This window comes from Drosophila persimilis, unplaced genomic scaffold (assembly GCF_003286085.1).
Source record: "Drosophila persimilis strain 14011-0111.01,24,50 unplaced genomic scaffold, DperRS2 tig00000000-arrow-pilon, whole genome shotgun sequence".
Lineage (NCBI taxonomy): Eukaryota > Metazoa > Arthropoda > Insecta > Diptera > Drosophilidae > Drosophila > Drosophila persimilis.
Window position 1 is genome coordinate 3,448,660 of NW_020825288.1, and position 20,915 is coordinate 3,469,574.

Here is a 20,915-nt window from a genome sequence, read left to right on the forward strand (position 1 = left end):
ACTATTACATACAGATGCGCCAAACGCATGCCATAACATTACCATACCATTACATTCGATATACATGTACTGTACTGTACTGCACTGTATCGGTATCGGTATCTATTATCGGTACCGATGATCGATCATCAGCCTACCTAGAGCTTAGCTTTCCGTTTTATTGCTGGCCAAGACCGTAAAGAGTTCTCTTGCAATCTTCATTATCCTTATTCTTTCACTATCTTTTATGTTTTATTCGGTTTTCGGTTTTTGGATTTTTGTTTATCGAGTATGATCCTTTTTTGGGGGTTATATAGCTATGTATATATATATGTATGTAGAGAGGAGTAACTGTTTTGCATACGTTTTTTATTCGCAATTGTACAAGTTTTTTTCTTACGTTTTGTTTAGTTGCAAAAATTATGTTTTTCGTTTTGTTAAAATTTGAATGAGCTACATTTAAAGAATCTTCTTTTGTTTGGGATACCTTTTGACTTAATTGTTTAAAGATTTCACTATACTATGTTTTATTTCTTTGCGCCATGTGTCTCGCATATGCTTTTGCTTTTGCATTTTTTCAAATCTATATCTCGTTTTTTGTCAAGTTAAATGATATTGAGAAATAAAGAAGTCCTACACTATTTCGTGGTTATGTGTGATCCATTTGATTTGCTTTTCGAATGCTAAACGAATAAATTTATAAAATCCTTGCTTTACTACTTGATCGTTAAAAAACTTCAATTGATTATAAATTGTAAATAGAGCATAACTAAATATCGTTGATTTCATTTTATACTTTTGTATTTTCTTTCTTTAATTTAATTAGGATTTTACCTGATCCGTCATTTCCATTTTCCATTTTGGGTTTCTATTCATTATTTTTTCGTTTTTCTTTTGAGTTTATTGGGGCTTGGTTTGGTTTGGTTTGGTTTTGCTAAAATTTTATTTAAATATTTTGCTAATATGTATAAGTAAAACACGTCTCTCTCTCCGCAAATACATTGCATGTTCTCTCGTTCTCATTCTCATGCTCATTCTCATTCTCATTCGGTTTCGTCCACCATCTGATCGAATTCGATTTGCCTATTTTGGGGGAGCCTGCGCCTGAGCCTTCAATTTGTATCGCACCTACGTTAATATTACATTAGCTTCGCCTATATACGTGGGGGTATTGTATATACATTTATATATACTATACTCTATGTTATATTTGTTTAATTTGTTCTCCACCTCCGTTCTACCTTTCTCGTTTTGTCATTATTATTATCACAGTCAAATCATAAAAGATTTAGTACTTTTACTTTTGAATGAGTTTCCATGATGTTGGTTTTTCTGCTAAATGTTTCGCGCCTCCGAATGACCACCGATCCACGCCAATTTCTTCATTGTGTCTTCTACATAACTATTGAGAGATCGAAACTGCTGTGTATTGCTGTTGCTGCTGTTCGTAATTCCTATAGAGAGTGCAACGGACAATTTGACATTGTGTGACGAGGGGTGCTAGTATTTCCTCTATCATGTACTATTCTCCTAAGAAAACGTTAAGAAGTTGTTTTTGCAAAGTAATGATATCGAATTAACCTCCTTACGCCCTCCCAGCTGGCTATACGGTTATATCTAGTCGTTTGTATAAAATATTAACAGAATCGGAATCGGAAATTCTACATTGAGCGAAATATTGGACTTTCGGGGAGCGAGCTGCTGCAACAAATCGTGAAGGCCGTTTCGTTTTTTTATTTAACATTTGTTCTCATTGGCTAAGGTACTCACGTATGCTACTTTTTGGATTGGATTGGATTGGATTGGATTCGACAAAGTACATATCTACTACTTGTACAATATGAGAAGAAATTTCGAAAATACCCACAAACATTGGCATATGTTTGCTTTGTTTTGTTTTGTTTCGATCCAAATTTTAATTTTCAGTTAACTATTTTGTACATTGAATATACGTGTATATTGCATTTCGAATGGTGTGGTGACTCTCAGAGGGTATACATATATCTCTTCGCTATGACTGTGATGCACTTGCATGAGTTATGACTTATGTGTGTATGTACTCCTAGGTGTGTATATCCTAGGTTCCTTCCTTGTATCTAATCTACGGATACACTTTGCCAGCGTATCAGATATTGCACAGCAATATCCGAAGCAATCCTTATAGCTAAAATGTAAATTTTTCAACCCTTCTTCGGGGCTGCCGCCCTGCCATTTCTGGCCCGCAGACCCATTTGCTAAGGAAACACAAAGAAACGATAGGTAGGGCTGCTATACATATATCGTATGTATCTATGAGGAGGAGCTGGAGCACTTTGAGATGTTGGCAAAGTGCGGCCCAACAGATCATTCCCAGTGGGTTGTTTAGTTTCAATCGTTAAACCGCTTTTATTTGCTTGAATTGTTTAATATTAATTTATGTATCACACTAACGACTACTTTTTATACTTTTAGTGTATGTATGTATTTATATATATATGTATATTAAATATATATATATTTATTATTATATTTCACTAATGTTGAATTGTGTTCTGCTCGGTTCTTTCACTTTCTGTTGTGGCTGTCGAATGCTCCGTAGCTGTCTTCCGTCGAATAGCTTTATACAATACATGGGCTATACTGAGGTTATATAATGAATCAGTTAGTACTCGCCTCGTACCCTCGAAACATCTCTTGGGCTTGCATATTGTATGTGTGTATGTCTATATATAGGTGTGTATTTATATATATATATGTATATATATAATATGTATGTATATGTAATGCACATATGCATTCGTTAATGTTTAATTGTTCTAATAACAGTGTGGGGTGGCAAAGCATAACAAATTATATTTAACGATTCTTTTCTTTTCTTTTCTGTTCTTTCTTTTGTTTTCATTTCTTTTCTTCGTTTAAGTTCTTTATGTATGTATTAATGATTCCATATATATATGTATGTATGCACTATACGAGATTTGATTGATAAATTGAACTCCTCTTTACATATTTTTGTATCTTTAGCAAATTACTGATTTTTCATTATTGTTTTTGTTTTTTATTTTTTGTTTTACTCAAATTTGAATTACTTTAAATATTCATGTACTGTATGTATATGTATATATGTATATAGTTAATAAAAGTTGCATTTTATGTGGTACTACTTTAACACTAATAGACTCCGTCGTTGAAATAACAGCTGTTTTACTTTTACTTTTACTTTTCCCTACTCTCCTTCTTCCTATCCTATCCGTCCTATCCGTCCTATCCTTCCATATTTCTATTCTTTTCCTCTTATTGTTATTAATTATCATGCCTTTAATAAAAAACTCTCCTTCTGAATCGGTGAACAAAAACAAACATTAATGCACACGTCTATCCAAAGTTTCTCTTTCTTTTTTTTCTTCTAATGATTGCAGTGGAAATTGGAGTTGAAGTGGCGATAGTTTGGTGATTGGGTTGGATGACAGAATGTGTCTGATAAGTGGCTGGGGGGAGGAGTGGGAGGTGCTTGGCATTAACAATTGAAGGGTGAGCACAAAGCAATCATGCAATCATCCAATATCATCCCTTTGGATGGATCGATCTTCCCCACAGTCCGTTCTCCGACCTGAACTCCGATGGCGCGGGATGCGTGAAGCTTCAATTTGTACAGCAAATAACAAACGCGTTCAAACAATAAAAATCCAAACAAGCATAAACACGTCGAAAGCGCAGGACACTCAGGTATCCTGAACAGATCCTCTGACCTGTTCCCCGAACAGATCCCTTTGTCCCCTCTTATTTCTGTCCTCTCTTTCGTCACGCCCCCAGCCCTCAGCCCACACACAACCCACAATAAAGGGGATAACATAGGGGGAGTACATGGACATATATCGGACATTTGCTGAGAAATGGAGTTGGATTTGGGGGGGTGTGCTGGGGCTGTAGCTGTGCCTGTGGGTGTGGTCGGGGCCTCCGACTTGGAGCTGTGTCCTTGCACATTTTTGTTGATGAATTGAATTGAGAACTTGATTTTCGGGGAATTTGTTTGCTTTTCAAGTAAAGCTTTTCTTTTCTCTTAGTTGTCTCATTAAAAAAATTAATTATTTCATAATTAATTTCAAGTTTCATTTGACTTCTTCTTCGTTTAATAAATATATTTTTGCTTTCTTTTTGCTTTGTTTTGTTTTTGTTTTTCTTTAAATACATATCACAGATCCAGTACAAATATATGTATATATATTTGTGGTTATTCTCCCTTCTTCCTTTCTTCTACTATAAGTTCATATATATATCATATAAAACTCATACATTAAACATAACTCAGTGAGCACGCGCGCATGTGATACTGATATTTAGTACGAATGTGTGTATGTATGGGGGGGGGACATGTATGCATGTGTGTATCTGCGTGTTGGTGTGTGTGTGTGGGGGGGTTGGGGGGTATGTATCTGAGTTAGTTGGCGTTCTTGTGGTGCTTGGATTCTCTGGGTGGCTCTGATAGATTGTTCGTTGCTCTCCCGTTGCTGAATTTGACATGTGACCCAAAAAAAAGGACGAAATCGAAAAGTAAAAATCGTTTTGTCTTTGAATTTTGTAGGTTGTTGATTGGTTTTTGGATTTTTTTGTGGGGGGTGGGGGGTGGACGAAAGGGGATCTGTGTATTATGCTTGTTGTGATTCTTGTTTTAGTGGATTTCTGCTGCTGCTGCTGCTGGTGGTGATGCTGTTTTGCCTGGATAATTCCTACTTTTAGACGATCTATTGCTTATCATTTCTCTCGACGTTCTGCTGTTTTTTTTTTTTTTTCTTTATGTCTTCCATAAAATAATAGTTTCAATTAAAACACCAACATCATCTTTATTCCCTTCCGATATTTGTTTCTTTTGGTTTTTGTTTTGGATGTTAATGCATATTTCAAGGCACACTAGCATTTACGACTGTACTTTCAAATTTACTTTCATTTTTTTTGTTTTTTTGTTTCGTTTTTCCCCTCGTTTATGTAGTTAGGTAATAGTTATTCTTTAAGACAAGATTTCTTTTGTTTTGTCACAATTATCTCCTCTAGTTTTCCGTTTGATTTCATACTTTAATCGTATTATATAAATATTGCACAAATAAGAACAATTGTAGGTATGTAAGTTTTAACAATAATAGCAAAACAAATTAATAAGAACAACTTTTCAACTTAAACATAGACTTAGCTTACGATTGGTTGCTGTTTTTGCTGTTGCTGTTTTTTTTTCCATCTGAATGTCCCTTCGTTTCCCTACATTGATGAGCGTTTTCAGTGATTGAAATTGATATTGAAATATTGATATTGATTCTGATACTGAGAGCGTATCAAAGAGAGTGGTTTGGTTGGGTTGACTGACTGACTGATTGACTGGTTGGTTGGTTGGTTGGTTGTTGGGTTGGTTGATTGATTGCTGATTGGTCATGATAATGTTGTAGACTGGTTTTAGGATACGTTTTGTGGCTGTTTGGGTTAGTGGGTGAGCTGAGGGGGTGGTGGTGGTGGTGGCTTGGTGTTGCACCTGGTGCGCTTTTTACAAATTAAATTAAACACATAAAACGTTGCATGTTTTTCTCAGATTTTATTGAAATTTCGTTTCATCATTGTCTTTGTTTATTAATCAAAAAGAAAGGTTAAACTTAATTATGTGTAAGGAATAAAGTAAAATAAGAAAAATTTCATTACAAGTAAGGCATTTCTCTCTCTGTATGGATGGGGTATGGGGACTTTTCCTTGTCTTTGTGTGTGTGTGTGTATGTATGATAAGGCGGAAAATTTGTTTGATTTTTTTTTGTGTTTCAATGTGATGTTAAATTGTTTTTTTGTTGTCTTTACACTGCATTCTAGATATGTACATAAAATTTGTGGGGTTTGTGAAATGTTTTGTCGAAATTATGTTTAATAATTGCACAATACTTAAAATTAAGAGAGGGAAATCGTTTGGTGGCTTGTCTGATATTTGTGGCATGAAGAAAACCCTAAATGAATGCTTTCATATGAGAATATTTTACAGAGAAATGTCGTTTTCTTTTTGTTTTGTTTGTTCTTTTAATTAAGGGTCTCAATCAAAAGAGTGTGATGTGAAGAAAATGTACGACTTAAGATTAAGAATGTAAGAAACAAATGTGCTAAATTTACCAAAAAAAAACGTAAAAAGGAAAAAGGAATACGAAGTTAACAAAAGAAAAATAAAGGAAATCAAGAGGTGCAGTTCTCAAACTGGCAGCTAACAAATCGCATAGGTATAAATTAAATATATATAAATATATATCAAACAATGATTGGATAAGGAGTAACAAATCGGGAGCACAAATCACAACCAAAGGGAGACTCACGTGCGCGCGCAACACATTAACACCACTTCGATTGTATGGGGGATAGAACAGATAGTCTGTCTCTAAAACTTAACAACATTATCATGATCAACGTCAACTAAACTATATATATATATTCTGTTTTTAAAGCTGTGGAATCGTGTGTATATATATATATATATATGTAAGCAATAGGGGGGGAATAGAGGGGTCAACAACAGAGAACAGAAAACAGATAAAACAGGAAACAGAAAACGGTAACGAAAGAACGTAATATGTCAGTAGTATTTATTTTTTAAGGGTTTTGGGTTTTTGGGTGGGGGGGGGGGAAACAACACTTTTCACTAGCCTGTCAGCAGTAGTAGTACTCGTAGTTTTTTCTTGTAAAATATTTACCTTATTTCGAGGTTAAGAATCACCTGAAGTTTTCACTGAAAACGCTCGCTCAGTACACGGAAAGGAAGTGGCCTTTTTGGTGGCCTTTCCACAGCTCGTTTTAGTTCAACGTAATGCTAATATTTTTTAGTGTATCGTGTAAGTGTGTGTGTGTGTGTGGTGGTGGCATATGTAGATATATATATGTATGGGCATAGGTGTGTGTGGATAATATATAAACAAGACTCAACAACGTGTGTACATAACATATACATATGTATATATGCCCCATATATATGTTGTGTGTGTGTGTGTGTGTGTGTGTGGGGGTCGTATATAGCTTTTGTCGGGGCCGAAAAACCAAAAAAACAGAACACGCAACGCAAACACATACGCATCACAAACAAACAAAACAAAAGACCCAAACAGTTTTGCCTTCTTCCTAACTATTTATGTATACCCGATCTCTGGCATTACAATATCTGGGCTTTAACTTTGATTTCGATACAACAAATGCAACAATCATCTTCTACAGTAGAGGCATAGTATAGTCCATATTATTATACAAGTTTCCTCTCTTCCTTTCTCTACGGCTTAAAGCATTTCTCCTTGGGGGTTTCGAGGTACCCAAAATGGTGAATGGGAGGGAAAGGGAGAGGTATATGCAATACATAATTAACATTTATTAAGTGTTTAACTTTTCTTTGCACTTCGCATAACAATTGGTGTTTTGTTTTTTTCTATTGCTGTAGTTTCCTTTCTCTTATTTCTCTTGTTGTTTCTGTTGTTGTTTTTGTTTTTCGTTTGTTTAAAGTTAATATTTCTTTAGTTATTTCGTTTTTTTGTTTGCTTTTTTTCTCATTTTTGGTGTTGCTTCTTACAGAAAATGAACAATTTTTTGTTTAGAGGGAAAAACTTGCTATAGCCTATAGGTAGGGTAGGGTAGGGCAGGGTAGGGAAGGGTGTATGCTGTGGTGCTGTTGTTGTTGTTGTTTTGCTGTGGTGTTTTGTATGTTGTGTGTTGCTTGTTGGTTGTTTGATTGGTTTTGGGGGATTGATTGATTGGTTTACTTGGTTATTAATTCACAACAGTGGTTAATGGAATTTGTCGCGCCCTCTTTGTCTCCTCCTCGGTGATTTTCTGCTCAATTAGAAACTGCGCTTTGGCAATGGCGTTCGGCTGACCAGTAATGGTTACAATGCGATTTCTAGTGCCAGGTGCGAATATGCCCTTTTTGGAAATTTGCACATTTGCGCCAGAAACATGTTGAATCTCAACTAAACTACGACCGTTCGGACCTGGAATATTTGCATCAGATTTATGTTAAATATATTTTAAGAATAGTAATATGACAATATGTGTGGTTTATATACGATTACGAGTTATATATATATATAGATATATGTTGTATATTGTATATGGAAAGGTGTGCAGGTGTTCAGGTGTTCAGCTGTGTGTGTTTTATAGCAGTTAAGTGTTTTGTGGATCGAAACTTACGACACCAAAAGGTATCACACACAAGAATAAGCTCTGGAATGGTTGTTTTTGGGGGCAGGGTTGGGTGGTTTGGTCAGAATGCCGTGACCCTACTAACTAATGACCTAACGACCTTAAAAATGACACTGAGGTAAAAATAACAGCATCCAACAAACATAATTATCCAAGAATTGCACTAGCCGACTGGGGGCATAAGTATTCATACACATATACATATACATCTTCGTATCTGTCGTATGTATATGTAAGAAAAAATTCGTTAAACATAAAAAAAATGTGAGGGAGAAACCTACAACCTAACGTTTGGGGGGGTGGTAATGGGGGGTGGTGGGGGTCTAAAGCTAATGCCTACTGCTAACTGCTGCTGCCTTTCAGATACTGGGAATGTCTGTGCGTGAAACTTGTGCGAACTTTCAGTTGATCGGAATGGGAGTGGACCGTGGGCTCATGGATCGTGCGGGTTGTGTGTGAGGCAAGAACTTGACTAGAAATTTCGCTATAAGTTGGATGCATTTATTGGGAATATCATATACAGAATGTTGAACGGAATGCTTCGAATGCAGCAGATCTCCTGAGAGTCTGCCCTACGATGAGTCTACTGGAATGACGGCTATGTCTAATGGATCTGATCTATGGCTAAAGCGCAGAGTATGGGTTACGAGTGCGATGTGGGGGGCGGGGTGTGGCGGTGCGGGGCGGGGCGGGTTAACTCTTTCGGCTTTTCCTTCTTTTGGCTTCTGGCGTGTGCTAGGGATCGGGTGGGTGGGGCAGGAGGAGCTCGGGGTTCGGTAAATAGAGTTGCGGCGTTGTTGCTGTAGTTTCTGGTAGGTTGTTTTTGCGTTTTGCATTTAGTAGGGGTAATAGTAATGGCGCCCACCTAGAATTGCGCCGATGATCATCTCGGGCACCTCCACGTTCTTCGAGTCCTTGGAACTCAGGTCGCCGGGTGTGGGGCTCTTGCTGAGGCCGCCCAGCTGGGCGCTGTTCGCCGCTCCCGTGGCGGCTGTCAGCCCGAAACTGTTGTTGTTCAGCGAGACGGGCGTGGCCGGCGCCGTGGCGGAGCCCAGATGGCGGAATGGATCGAATTGGACCGCGGCGGCGTCCAGCTGCGACTGTGTCGGCCGGCTGGCGGCTGCGGCAGCCGCTGCTGCAGCGGCATACTGCTCCAGATTCACCTGGCCGACAGCGCCAAACACATTGCTGGCGTTGGCCGCATTGGCGGCCGCCGTCTGCTGGTCCAGCGTCGTCACGCCCAGGAAATTGCCCAGCGTCGAGTGAGCACCGTTGGTGTGGGGCACGCCCACGCCCATGCCGAGGACTCCGTACTTGGCCAGGACGCCCAGGGCGTTGCAGACTTCAGTGGTGACGGTCTCCGAGTAGCCAGAGCCGCGCATGGCAACCTGCAAGGGGGAAGCCCGAGAAATTCGTTGGTTAGTCATCTGCCAGAGCTGGGAACGCCACTGATCATCAGTAATCACCAGCGGATGGGACCGAACCTTAATATGCTCGAGCAGTTGGTTGGCAACCGCCAGGTTGGGCGCCGGATTGGGGGCGCCCAGGTTGATGGACAAGTTGATGCCGGTGCCGTTGACTAGCAGACTGGCCGCCGAGTTGGCGCCACCGATGGAGGTGCCCAGCGTCGAGTTGAGCGATGCGGTGCTCGAGTTGATGGCATTCTGATTGGTGGCGTACGGGGAGCCAGTCGGATTGAAGTTGGCCACCGGCCCGCTGACGTCCGCGTAGGAGACATTCAGGCAGGTGCCCGACTGCGGGTCCTCGACGATCTTCGAGAGGATCATCTTGCAGGCGTTCTTGTTGTTCTCCTTGTCGCCGATGATGGTGATGCAGCGCTCCTGCAGCGAGACATCCTTGGGCTTCTGCGAGATCTGAACGTAGGAGCCGCTGTCCTCCTTGATCTGTTTGATGAAGGCACCGCCCTTGCCGATGATCATGCCGGCTGTGGAGTTGGGCACCAGGATCTTGACCTGCTTGTCCCGCTCCTGGGTCTGTTTCGACTCGGCATCGATGATCTTTGTGGTCAGGTCGGGCTTCTCGCGGATTTTGTCCATGATAAAGTCCAGCACGACCATGATGGCCTCCGTGGATCCAGTGATCAGGCAGACGCGTTCAGTGGTGCCTAAAAAGCCAAAGATACGATCGATTCAGTTGAGGTTCATTGGGGGGTAGCATGGAGAGACGGGACTCACCTGGATAGAAGTCATGCGACTTGGACATCTTTACTCTAGCACCCGTGTCCTTCTGCAGGGAGGCGATCGTCTCGCCTCCTTTGCCGATGATGGCCCCAGAGGCCACCGCGGGCACCAGTATTTTCATGTGATACGTTGTCTCGCCTGCAATCAAAGAATCGAAACGGGGTTCACAGAGCGACCAATGGTTGTTGGGGGAGGTAGAAGGGGGGTTATAGATTAGGGGCTCGGGTTCTGGTTCTGGTTAGTCGGGTTAGGGCACAGGGCTCTTGAGGGGCTGGGGCGGCTCTGGCTGTTGCTCTTTGCTGTTGCTTTTGCTGTTGCTGTTTGGGTTAGTTTCTTCTATGTTCTTTTAGCTACAAATTATAAACAAATAATAACAGCTCTCTTTCACCGACGATCGTTTGTTCGTTCGGCGGGGCGCTCGCAACGATACGACGGCGATTCGTTCTTCCATTTCGGTTTTTGGTTAGTTTTTGTTTTAGTTTTAGCTTTTCTTTTGTTTGTTTGGTTATTGGTTATTGAAATTAAATTTTGGTTTAGTTTTTAGTTGAATTTTTTCTTTGGTTTTCTTTTTTTTTGTTATTTGCTGTGTGGCTATGGCTATGGCTATGGGCGGGTTTTGGTTATGGTGGTGCAGGCGGTGTGGTTCGACTGTGGGGTCTGTTTGGGTGGCTGTTGTGGTACGATTTGTGGTTTGTGGCAGGCCATGAGACGCTCGTGATGAGATGCAACGGACAGAATGCGCTGGCGACACACATGAACACGAAACACATGAGTGAAACGCTTACTTCCTCCACTAGACCGGACCGGACCGGATCGGATCGGATCGGACGGGACGGACGCAGGTCATCCGAGTGGCAATCGTAATCGTAATGGCAATGGTACTGGTACTAGCCCCAAAAAAAAAAGAAACCTCTTACAACCACAATTTTGTGCTGGCTAAAAAGTTGGTCAGGGGTTCGGAGGTTAATGTTCGTTGGGTCAAAGTCGGTTTTCGTTTTTCCTCAGTCGTTTTGAAAGTCAAGCTCAAAGCAGATAAACAGAGATACAGAGATACAACAAAACGGTACAGATAGCATTGATTCTACGCTCTTTAGTGGTTTAGAATTAATCGCTTTAATTAGTTGATCATTTGGCTAGACAAAGATGGCTTTAATGGTATTTAATGAAAGTGTGAGAAAGCTTACCATGATGAATATGATTATTGTTATTATTTTCAATTTCAACCTCAATTCCAGAACAAACTGACTCACCTGAAATGGCAAAGAGAAGAACGAGAATAGAGGTTTATATTTAGCGGAATATGCTGCTTGCTTACAAATACACATTTACTACGTAACAATAGCAATAACAATAACAATTGGATGATGTAAGGCAGTGGAAGGAATGAGCGAATATGTCAGATGGGGGGTTACAGTGGATACCCTTCCCAGAAGAAGAAACACAGAGTAGAACAGACCCAAATGCTCAAAGTCCTAGACTCAATGACAAGATCATTGATGGGAGAAAATGAAAACATATGCCCCGCCCCATTGTCAAAGCCAGGAAGGGCATTGTAGACGCCACAACAAGATGATATATGAGGCATATGTCGCACAGTGGATACCCCAGCCATAGCCTAGAAGAACATCTCGTCACTCAAGGTTTATTCCACCAGCCAGTGGCCACTGTAGAGAGCCAATAACACACAGACTGAAGTCGCCTGCCAGGGCCGCGCCAGTAAACAAACAAACAAATTTCAATTAATAAATAAAATGTGTCAAGCGGAGACGCTCTATTGCACAAACGACCATGCGGCAGCGTGGCAGCGTCACAGATCTAAGCGCGTTGCACCTGACTGGCGCTGCCACAGCCGTCTGTCCGCCTTACTCGACTTGACTCGACTCGACTTGAGGCAGGCAATCCAAGACTGTGCCACCGACGCGCCACCGCTGTCGCTGCCACTTGCCACTTGGCACTCGTTTTGTTTAAATTTAGCTTCTCTTTCGCTCGCCCTTCCATCCCACCCCCCAGATCCCAGATCCCACCGCATAGATATGCTGAAATGTGTGCCAGTCGTCGGCGTCCTCGTCGTCTTGGTCTTATTGCCACTCAGAGGCAGAGCACAGAGTGGACAGGGGCAAAGTGTCCTTCAAAAGTATTTCTCTAATTAGATGCAACACACATGGTGTCGCCGCGCACAAGCGATGACATTGCAGTGGGGGCTGGGGAGGGGGGGAAAGGGTGTATCGGGGACCGTTTGCAAGCATGTGTGAAAATGCGATTTGCAAAGGAATTTGCAAGGCGAAAACAAAAGCGAAATGAGCGGAGAGGCAGAGCAGAAGAGCTGCAAGCCACAGCCCACATATTTAACACCACGCCCACAGTTTGGCCAGTTTCAAAATGCTTTAAAATAATTGAAATAGCTTCAACCGGCAATGGTTGGCCTGGTTGGCCTGTTTGCCTTTTTGCCGGATGCATCTGTCAGATATCTATCAAATGTGGATAACCGCAAAAACAAAGGAGAAATAAATAAAATTTGGCTGCAATCTGCACAGTAAATATTGCAGGGGCAGAGCCCGCAAAGTTGCCCATTTACTTAGGGGTTTTTATGGGCCACCCAGGACCTACCTACCGCCAAGGGGCACGCAGCGAGGCTGCTGTGGCTCTGCCTCTGCCTCTGCCTCTGGCTGTTGACACTGAGCTGCAGCTTAAATTATGTGACTGCCATAAATAACACTTGCAGCACGTTGGCCAGACCGCCCAGAGGGCTGCACTGCTTGCGGCATACAAGTGGGTGTTGCACAGGCAGGGTGGCCGGGTGGCCGGGATCGCCGGGTGGCAGGCAGACTGGAGACTAATTTCATATGCATTGTGTGCAGGATTGGTTGTGGAAAACTCGGAAAACTAGGCTAACGACAAGCTGGCACACTCGCCGTCTCTCTGGTCCTTATCCCCTCTCCTTTTTCCCCCGGGAAAACCAAAACGAATGCAATGAAAAATAGAAACACCTCCGTGCAGCAATCTGCAGCACGCAAATCGCTGAAGCAGAGTTCGTTGCAGCCAAGTGGTTGTCGCGTACCACGCGACGTATGTGTAATGTGGCCAAATGTGACACGCGAACAAATGCCCGGACTACACGGCATTCATTAGGCCACAGCCGCGGGAGGGAGCCGGGCTTATGTCCACTTAAGGGCATGTCCACGCTAAGCAGAATAGGATGTTTACCATCGATAGGAAAACAGATGTCAAGAAATGCAGGCAAAGCCGTAATCAATGGATATTTAACACTCTTTAAAATCCCTGCAGTGGCTTTGCAACCTCCTTCTTTCTCCTTTCCCTTCCCTTCCGTAACCTATTTCGTGTCTCTCCTAAAATACGAGCGGAATATACATATGTCATGCCGTAATATTTATGCAACACCCATGAATCACTAGGGCCCCCCGCAGACCCACGGAAAGCACATGTGTACCTACATAAAAGTGGAAAGCTAATTTTTAGATGGACGCCCACATTAAAGCGTACGATTAGCATATGATGGGATTTCTTATATAGTCGATTGTGGCGGTGGCTGCTGGTTTCGATTTGTTTCGGTTTTCTGTTGCTCAGTTGTCGATGAGTGTTTTGTTGGTTTTTGGTTTTGGTTTGGTTTTACTTTGTGTTTGTGTTTGCGGGATGTGTGCTGTGCTGTGCTGGATGTTGGGTGATCTTTTGGATTAATTTTCTCAACAAGAAATACTGTCAACTGGCAATGTTAATGGATAATTCGTTTATAGCTAGGAGCTTCCTGGGGTCGCCGTTGGATTTGTTTGATTTCTGGGGCGCTTCTTTGTATTTATTCTTTTTTGTGGTTTTTTGTGGATCTTTTTTGGCTGCTGGCGGCATTTTCTGAATGAGGCGACGTGGTGATTGATGCTGTTGCTGTTTGTTGGTTTGTTGTAGCGATGTAGCTCGATAGTTATAGTAGTTATATATGTACATATATATATACAATATATACGATTGATAGACGATCATATATAGATAGGAGAAGTGGTGTTCATTTTGACGAGTATGTAGGGTGTAGTATAGGAAGTTGTGCGCAACTTTTCTGATTGTTTCAATGCTGTTGATGTTGATTGCTTTGTTTCTTAGGTCACACTCACCGTAGCACCAACAGGAGGCAGTCTTATAGTTGCCCAGTGGCAATGCTTGCTGCTGGGATGTGGATGCCGCTGCTGTGGCAGCAACTGATGCTGAAGCTGATACCGAGCCCAGTGCTAGGGCTGTGGCTGTGGCTGTCGCCAAGGCTGTGACTGACGTCGCCCCCGTCGTGTCGGGGGGCGTATTGGCACCTGGCGTCGCATTCGGTGAACCATTCTCACTCAGCGGCGACTGTTGCAGCTCCATCTGATGGTGTTGAATATTGTATTGGGGATTAGCTTGTAGCTTCTTATGGTAGCTATGAACGGCTGATGAGTATGCTGCTGTGATATTGCTATTGCTGATGCTGATGCCGCTGGTGCTGGTGCTGCTGCTGCCGCTGGAGTAGGAGTTGGAGTTGGAGTTGGTGCTGCCACCACTACCTCCGCCACTACCACCGCCACCGCCACCGCTGGCCAGCGAATGTGTGGATGAGGGCGACGACGACGTGTTTGTGGAATGTCGTGGCTGATAGTTACTAGCTAATTGCGGCATATGTGTGGGCGTTAATAGCTGATATTGGAATATGAAATGTTCTTGTTCTTGTTCTTGTTGTTGCTGCTGCTGTAGTTGTTGTTGCCTCTGGAGTTCTTGCCTCTGATTCTCTTGCTCTTGCGACATCGATTCAATCGCATACTGCTGTATCAGCTGCTCGGCGGCCCTGTCCATGGCCGTCTTCATGGTCGTAATACTATCCATTGCGGGGATTATGTGGCTATCACCACTTTTCACCCTTTGTGCCGCTGGAAATGTTCTCCCCTTCCCGTTCAGTCTTCGCTTTGCCTCTATGACGGAATTGATTTGTTCTCTCTCTTTTTATTTTTTTTAATGAATTATCTTGGTTTTTTTTGTGTTTATCTAAACTTTTTATCGGTTTTGTGTGTGCACTTGTTCACTCGTTGATGTTTTTTGCATCGGTTGCTCTGTTTTTTTTTTGTTTTGCTTTCAATTAAACTCTACGCGATTTTCCAATTATAAAACTTGTTCAATAAACGAAAAGAAAAAGAAATGGAAAATTGGTATAAATTAGGGCATTCTTTCAAAGAACAGTTTTTGGTCACACTAAAACATACACCACACAGGCACACACACAAGCATACGCACACACACACACACACACGCATAGATGAAAGCAGAGTGCCAGAGAGAGAGAGAGAGCTTGAGATTAGGGACGCTGGTTTCTGGTTTAGTGTGACCTTGCTATTCATTTATTACGGTCTTATCTCTTCCTCTCGCTCTCTCTCACTCCATGGATATTCCTATTAAATTTTAATTGTTAGACGATTCAAGTGTTGTGGCTCATTGTGCAGTTTCTTGCTTTACTTTTTTTTCTTTTATTTTTTTTTTGGGGATAATGCTCTTCATGATGATGCGGTGGTTTTAGGTTTTTACATATAGAAATAGAGCGAAAGACAGAGAGAGAGCGAGAGATCGGGTGGAAAGAGTGGTGACATCGGCAGTGGTTTTTAGTAGATTTCCTTATGGATTGGTTTTTGTTTGGTGGTTTTTGGATTCGACTGATTCGCTGAGTTCGATTTTTGATTAGAGGTGGTGTTGGTTGGTGGTGGCATGACGATTGATTTCTTTTTAGTTCTGTTCTGTTCTGTTGGTGCGTGGCGTGGCATTTGGCTTGTTCATTTTGTTGTTTTCTTGATGGTTTCGGTTACACATACATATATTGTTTTTTGTAGGCGACAACGATAAGAACAACAACAACAACAACAATTACGAGTACGATGCGAGGTAGTATTCTTTTGATGTATATAGAATATAGTAGATAGATGCGCAAGTAAGAGACAGACAGACAGAGAGCAAGAGGGAGAGATACATATGTGATAAGAGATAAATAGATTGATCTTTTTGCTAGGAAAGCGGCAGCAGCAGCAGGTTTACAGCAAAGGTATTCGATTGTAGTTGATTGAAGTGCTCAAACGATCGGCTGGTTGATTGATTGGTTGATTGATTGCCATTGTTATGATTACATCTGCTTAACAGCGCTCTGTGATGATACAATGACAACTATCGACTCGGAGGATATCCTTCAAATTTGAACAATAATATACGAGAATGTACATATAGATTTCGATTTGGAAGTACGAGTATGCATGGTGCTATGGCGAGATAGATAGGGTTTATGTCCATGTACAATACTATGGTTTATTGTTAATGACGATAGAGTTACACAACATCCAAATAAAATGCTATGGAGGACAAGAGTTTACCATTCAACAGTAGAGTTAGAGTTGAGTTCAGTGGAGTTGGAGTAGGAGTAGGAGATGCCGATGTCGATGTCGAGGATCGGTGCTGTTGCTGTTGCTGTTTCGAGATGCTGTCGGAGGAGGTGGAGTCGTTTCTACTCGTAATACTTGATGCTTGTTTCGGGCTCGATGGCAGGACGGCGATCATTTGAGATGCTTTTGCTTTTGCTATTGCTTTCGATTGATGCTGCGTCGCATGGAGTTGCATTTGATTTTGTTTGCTTTTCAGTCGTTTAAATGTTCATTGGTTTTGGATTATGAATTACTCATCCTTTGCGTAGTTTTATCACAATTTAAATATATACATATGTATTTTGGGGCTTTTATGTCCTTTTGCTTTTGTTTACTGAATTTATCACATTTGAGTTGAGTTCAGCTGAGAGTTTGTTGTTGCTTTTTTGTTTGTTTGTCATTAGTTTTGTGGGAATGCTGCTGCTTTTGGAGGATATTAAAGTGGATTTTTGTGGTTTATTACATAAGTCGGGCTTTTCGCTGCTAATCGCACGCCCAACGTCGGCGTCCAGTCGGTCACTGGCGAATGTTCGTGGGTGGGACGGGCACACAACAACAAAAACAACTGTTCGTGCTCATTGGAGGAGAGTGTTCTGGGTTTTTTTTCTTTTCTATTATATATATATTCGAAATTGGTTGTGTGTGGTGTGTGTGTGAGTGTGAGAGTGTGTTGTGGCATGCAGCACATCAATTTATGGCTTTATATATTCGTGTGCTCGCATTATCTATAATTATATTTACGCTATGGTCTCCGACTCGATAATTACAAGCACATTTATATGCATGGACGGCAATGAATAAAAAACCAAACGAAAAATAAACAAAAAATCAAAAACAGAATCATATGCAGTGGGTAATATAATAGTAATCGCAATGGGGGTAACAAATAGTACGAGTATCATGGTCATCGAAAGCGTTTTAATTGATGGAACAGCGGAAGCCCCTCCTCCCTCCCCCACCCCCTGCCACTGCCCCATTGATAAGCCAGAAGCTGAAAATGATTCGTGTATGAGCATGAGAGTGTGTGTGTGATAGATCGGAAATGGATAGGAGAATATACTCTATCACTCTATGACTCTGCCTAACAATTACCAATCGATTAAACAAGAACTGCTTTTGGGCCAAATCAAAGCTATCCAAAAAACCTTGGACTCTGTTCGAAATCCGCTCCACACACCACACAGCCATTAAACGGAATGTGTGGCAAGGTATTGCCAAACCAAGCATGAATGCGGCATTTGGGTGGACATTATTAAATAGCAGCAATTTCGAGAAATTAGTAGAAAATTTTAAATTGAGAAATTATTAAAACGGAATTCAACAAAAAAAACAATATGCAAAGCCAACTGTGGGCGTAACACAGCCATGAGATCATCGCGGAGTGGAAAACCCTTTCTGGGATGTCGGAGATTGATTTATTGTGCGCTGCTGTTCCCGCCATTGAGAAGTCTCGACAGAAAAATATGATTTGAAATGCGGGCTCAATGGGCAACAAAAAAAGCACCTGCCATCGCCAGAGCCATAGCCAGAGCCAGTGCCAGTGCCAGAGCCAGAGTGTGTTGCCAAATGGCAGGCAAAATTAGCAACTGGTTGGCAATAGCCAAAACGCCGATTACACAATGAAGCTGGGGGCCAATGGCAGCAGGCAGCCAGCGACTGGGGCTGAGGCTGAGCTCCACAGAGATGCTCTGCGGCAATATGTTTTGCCTGTGGTTTTGTGGCACGCATAAATAACACATTTCTCGAGACATTTTTGCGCCAAATGGCAAACAGACAAAAGACACAGAGGACTGGCCGAGAAAAATAAAAGTAAAACGCCTCTAGAGCGTTTCTTTTTCATTTTATTTCTATCTTTCGGTTTGTTGTCTTTTCGTATTTCGCTTTTCAGGAAGGGGGGGCTACGGGTTACCTTACCGAAAGGTAGCACCGAGAAGCAACGTGAGCACATTTTTTTGTGCTTTTTTTTTGTTGCTTTTTTTTTGGTCATTGCTATGTGGGGGTTTTGTGGCTCATACTCGTATGTGAGTGAATGAGTGAGTGTCTCAACTTATTTTTGGCTTTTTCATGCACGCACACACACACACACACACACACCACACACACAGACAGAGAGCGAGACATGTTTGCCCACATTCAAATCACTTTTCAAGGTTACATTTGCTTCCCGCATTTCAGCCTCAAATCAAGCCGAGATTTTATATAGTTTTTTTTCTGTTTTTTTTTTTTTGGCTTGGTTTGGCCTAAGTACCGAGCACACACACACACACACACACACACACTCGGGCAGTCAGGCGGCCTGACAACGCGACTCTTGAATTAATTATAGTGGACATTCGCTTCGAATTGATTTCAAGAATCCACTGATAAAGCCCCCCGAACCAGGTCGGGCTCTGCTGAGGTCAAACTTCATGTTGGGCTGTCGTCTGTCGTCTGTCGTCTGTCGCTGGTCGTTCGTTGATCGTTGTCCAAGGCATTTAGGCATTCGCTTTGGTTTAGTTTTCAGTGTTTCAGAGTTTCAGTTTTGTGACTCTGAATAATCATTATTTTGCCTGACATTGAACTGAATTCGTGGCTCTGCTCTTTGTGTGTGTGTGTGTGTGGGGGCTTACAAAATCAAATATTTATGGAAAAGTATTTCCAATTGGAGTCTCAAATCGAATCACAACTGGAATGTTTTCGCAGGCGAGATAATAATAAAAATAGAGAGAGAACCCACCAAACGGTGGTGCTGGCCTTGAAATACTAGATAAACCGAGTTGACAGCCAGTTAATTGTCGCTGAAGTGTGTGTGTGTGTTGCCTAATATTCATATTGGAATATTACGCATACGCAGCGGTGTGTCTCCGTGCGGAGAGCAGTGTTTTTAAGCCGTTTAAAGCGGGGCAGATAAACCCCATAATCATAATTATTCGTAGAGTTTTTCATTGCATTGCAGCACACGTTAATTGCCAAGGTCAACAAGAAAGCACAGGCACACAGATAGAGAGAGACACATGGGGAAGATAGATACAAAGATACGGGGGAGATATGGAAGATACAAGGGAAAAACTTATGACCAAATTGCACTTAACACATACAGAAACTCTGCTGTAATTGAAACGATGGCGTCAGTGGCTGCTGCTGCTGTTGGAGGAGGTGGCTCTCCTGCGGCTGCTGCTGCTGCTGCTGCATCATTGTGGGGGTGGTGGGTGTCGTTGTTCTGGCAAACAACATGCTGCTGCCTGGGTAGCCAATGTAGAGTGTGTCTATCAGAATGGCTGGCGCGCGGAAGCGAAGACGAAGGCGAAGGCGATGTCGGGCAGCGGGAGCGGGAGCTGGAACGGAGCTGGAGCGACGACGACGAGCGAGCGCACGAAACGAGCGACTGACTGAACCGAACTGAAGAATTCCGTGCGCCGAAGACGGAGACGGAGACCAGACTCAAGCATAGAGTTCGGAAGAGAGAGAGAGAGAGAGCGAGCGAGCGAGCCCGCGTGGAGAGAGCGAGCGAATGGTGCGAGAGCATTGGCTAATGAGTCACGAGTGTGCGATCATAACCAGAGATGATGTCGCTGCCTGTGTGTGCGTATGATCTAATGGCGGGGACCGACTCGGACTCGCTCGTTGATTGCCTCACTTTAGTCGGTCCTCCATTATCAGCAGAGAGAGAGGGAGAGCATTTCAGTGGCAGCGGAGAGTGGAGAGCAGTGGAGAGCCACAGATTGGGGGGCGTGTGCCGAAAATAGAAACTGCTGTGGCAACATGTGATACCAAAAGCAACAGCCAACAGCCAACAGCCATTCCGAAATGCGTTGATAAGCCAGCAAAAGAGTGAACGTGTCACGTTTTGGAGCGGACCCCAATGCGGATCCCCATGCGGATTGTATTTGCCATTCAGTGAGCAATCAACGCGCGTTTCCCAATGATCCGCAAACTGGGAGGAACACACTGCGTATGCGTAATACCTATGCATGTGACCCAATTTATTGGACGGCACAAAGGCAGAGGCAAAGGCGGAGGCGGAGGCTAAGGCGAGCCTGATTGGCCTATTCCCTTTTCTGGCCTAATCACTGGTCGAAAGGGAAGCTACCACTCGTGCCACAATAGTTGGCCCTCGAGTTATTAGTAGGCCACTTGAGGCCAGGCCAGGGCA

The 20,915-nt window shown here is 42.5% G+C and overlaps 1 protein-coding gene across 7 annotated transcripts in view; it reads right to left on the reverse strand.

Moving 5' to 3' along the window:
- Positions 1–7,676: 7,676 nt before the first annotated feature.
- Positions 7,677–20,915, reverse strand: part of LOC6595143 (RNA-binding protein Nova-1) — a 31,920-nt gene continuing 18,681 nt past the window's right edge. For 2 of the 7 annotated variants that reach the window (XM_026991980.1, XM_026991976.1), the window contains exons 2-5: positions 10,350–10,493; positions 9,639–10,279; positions 9,020–9,542; positions 7,677–7,943 (exon numbers count right to left, since the gene is read on the reverse strand). In XM_026991980.1, coding sequence (XP_026847781.1) covers positions 7,723–7,943; positions 9,020–9,542; positions 9,639–10,279; positions 10,350–10,493 — 1,529 coding nt within the window. In that variant the 3' untranslated portion in view covers positions 7,677–7,722. Of the gene's footprint in view, positions 7,944–9,019; positions 9,543–9,638; positions 10,280–10,349; positions 10,494–11,539; positions 11,606–14,476; positions 15,494–16,735; positions 17,207–19,860; positions 20,148–20,915 lie in introns of those variants that run through there. The other 5 variants (XM_026991961.1, XM_026991985.1, XM_026991965.1 and 2 more) reach the window with 5 other exon arrangements.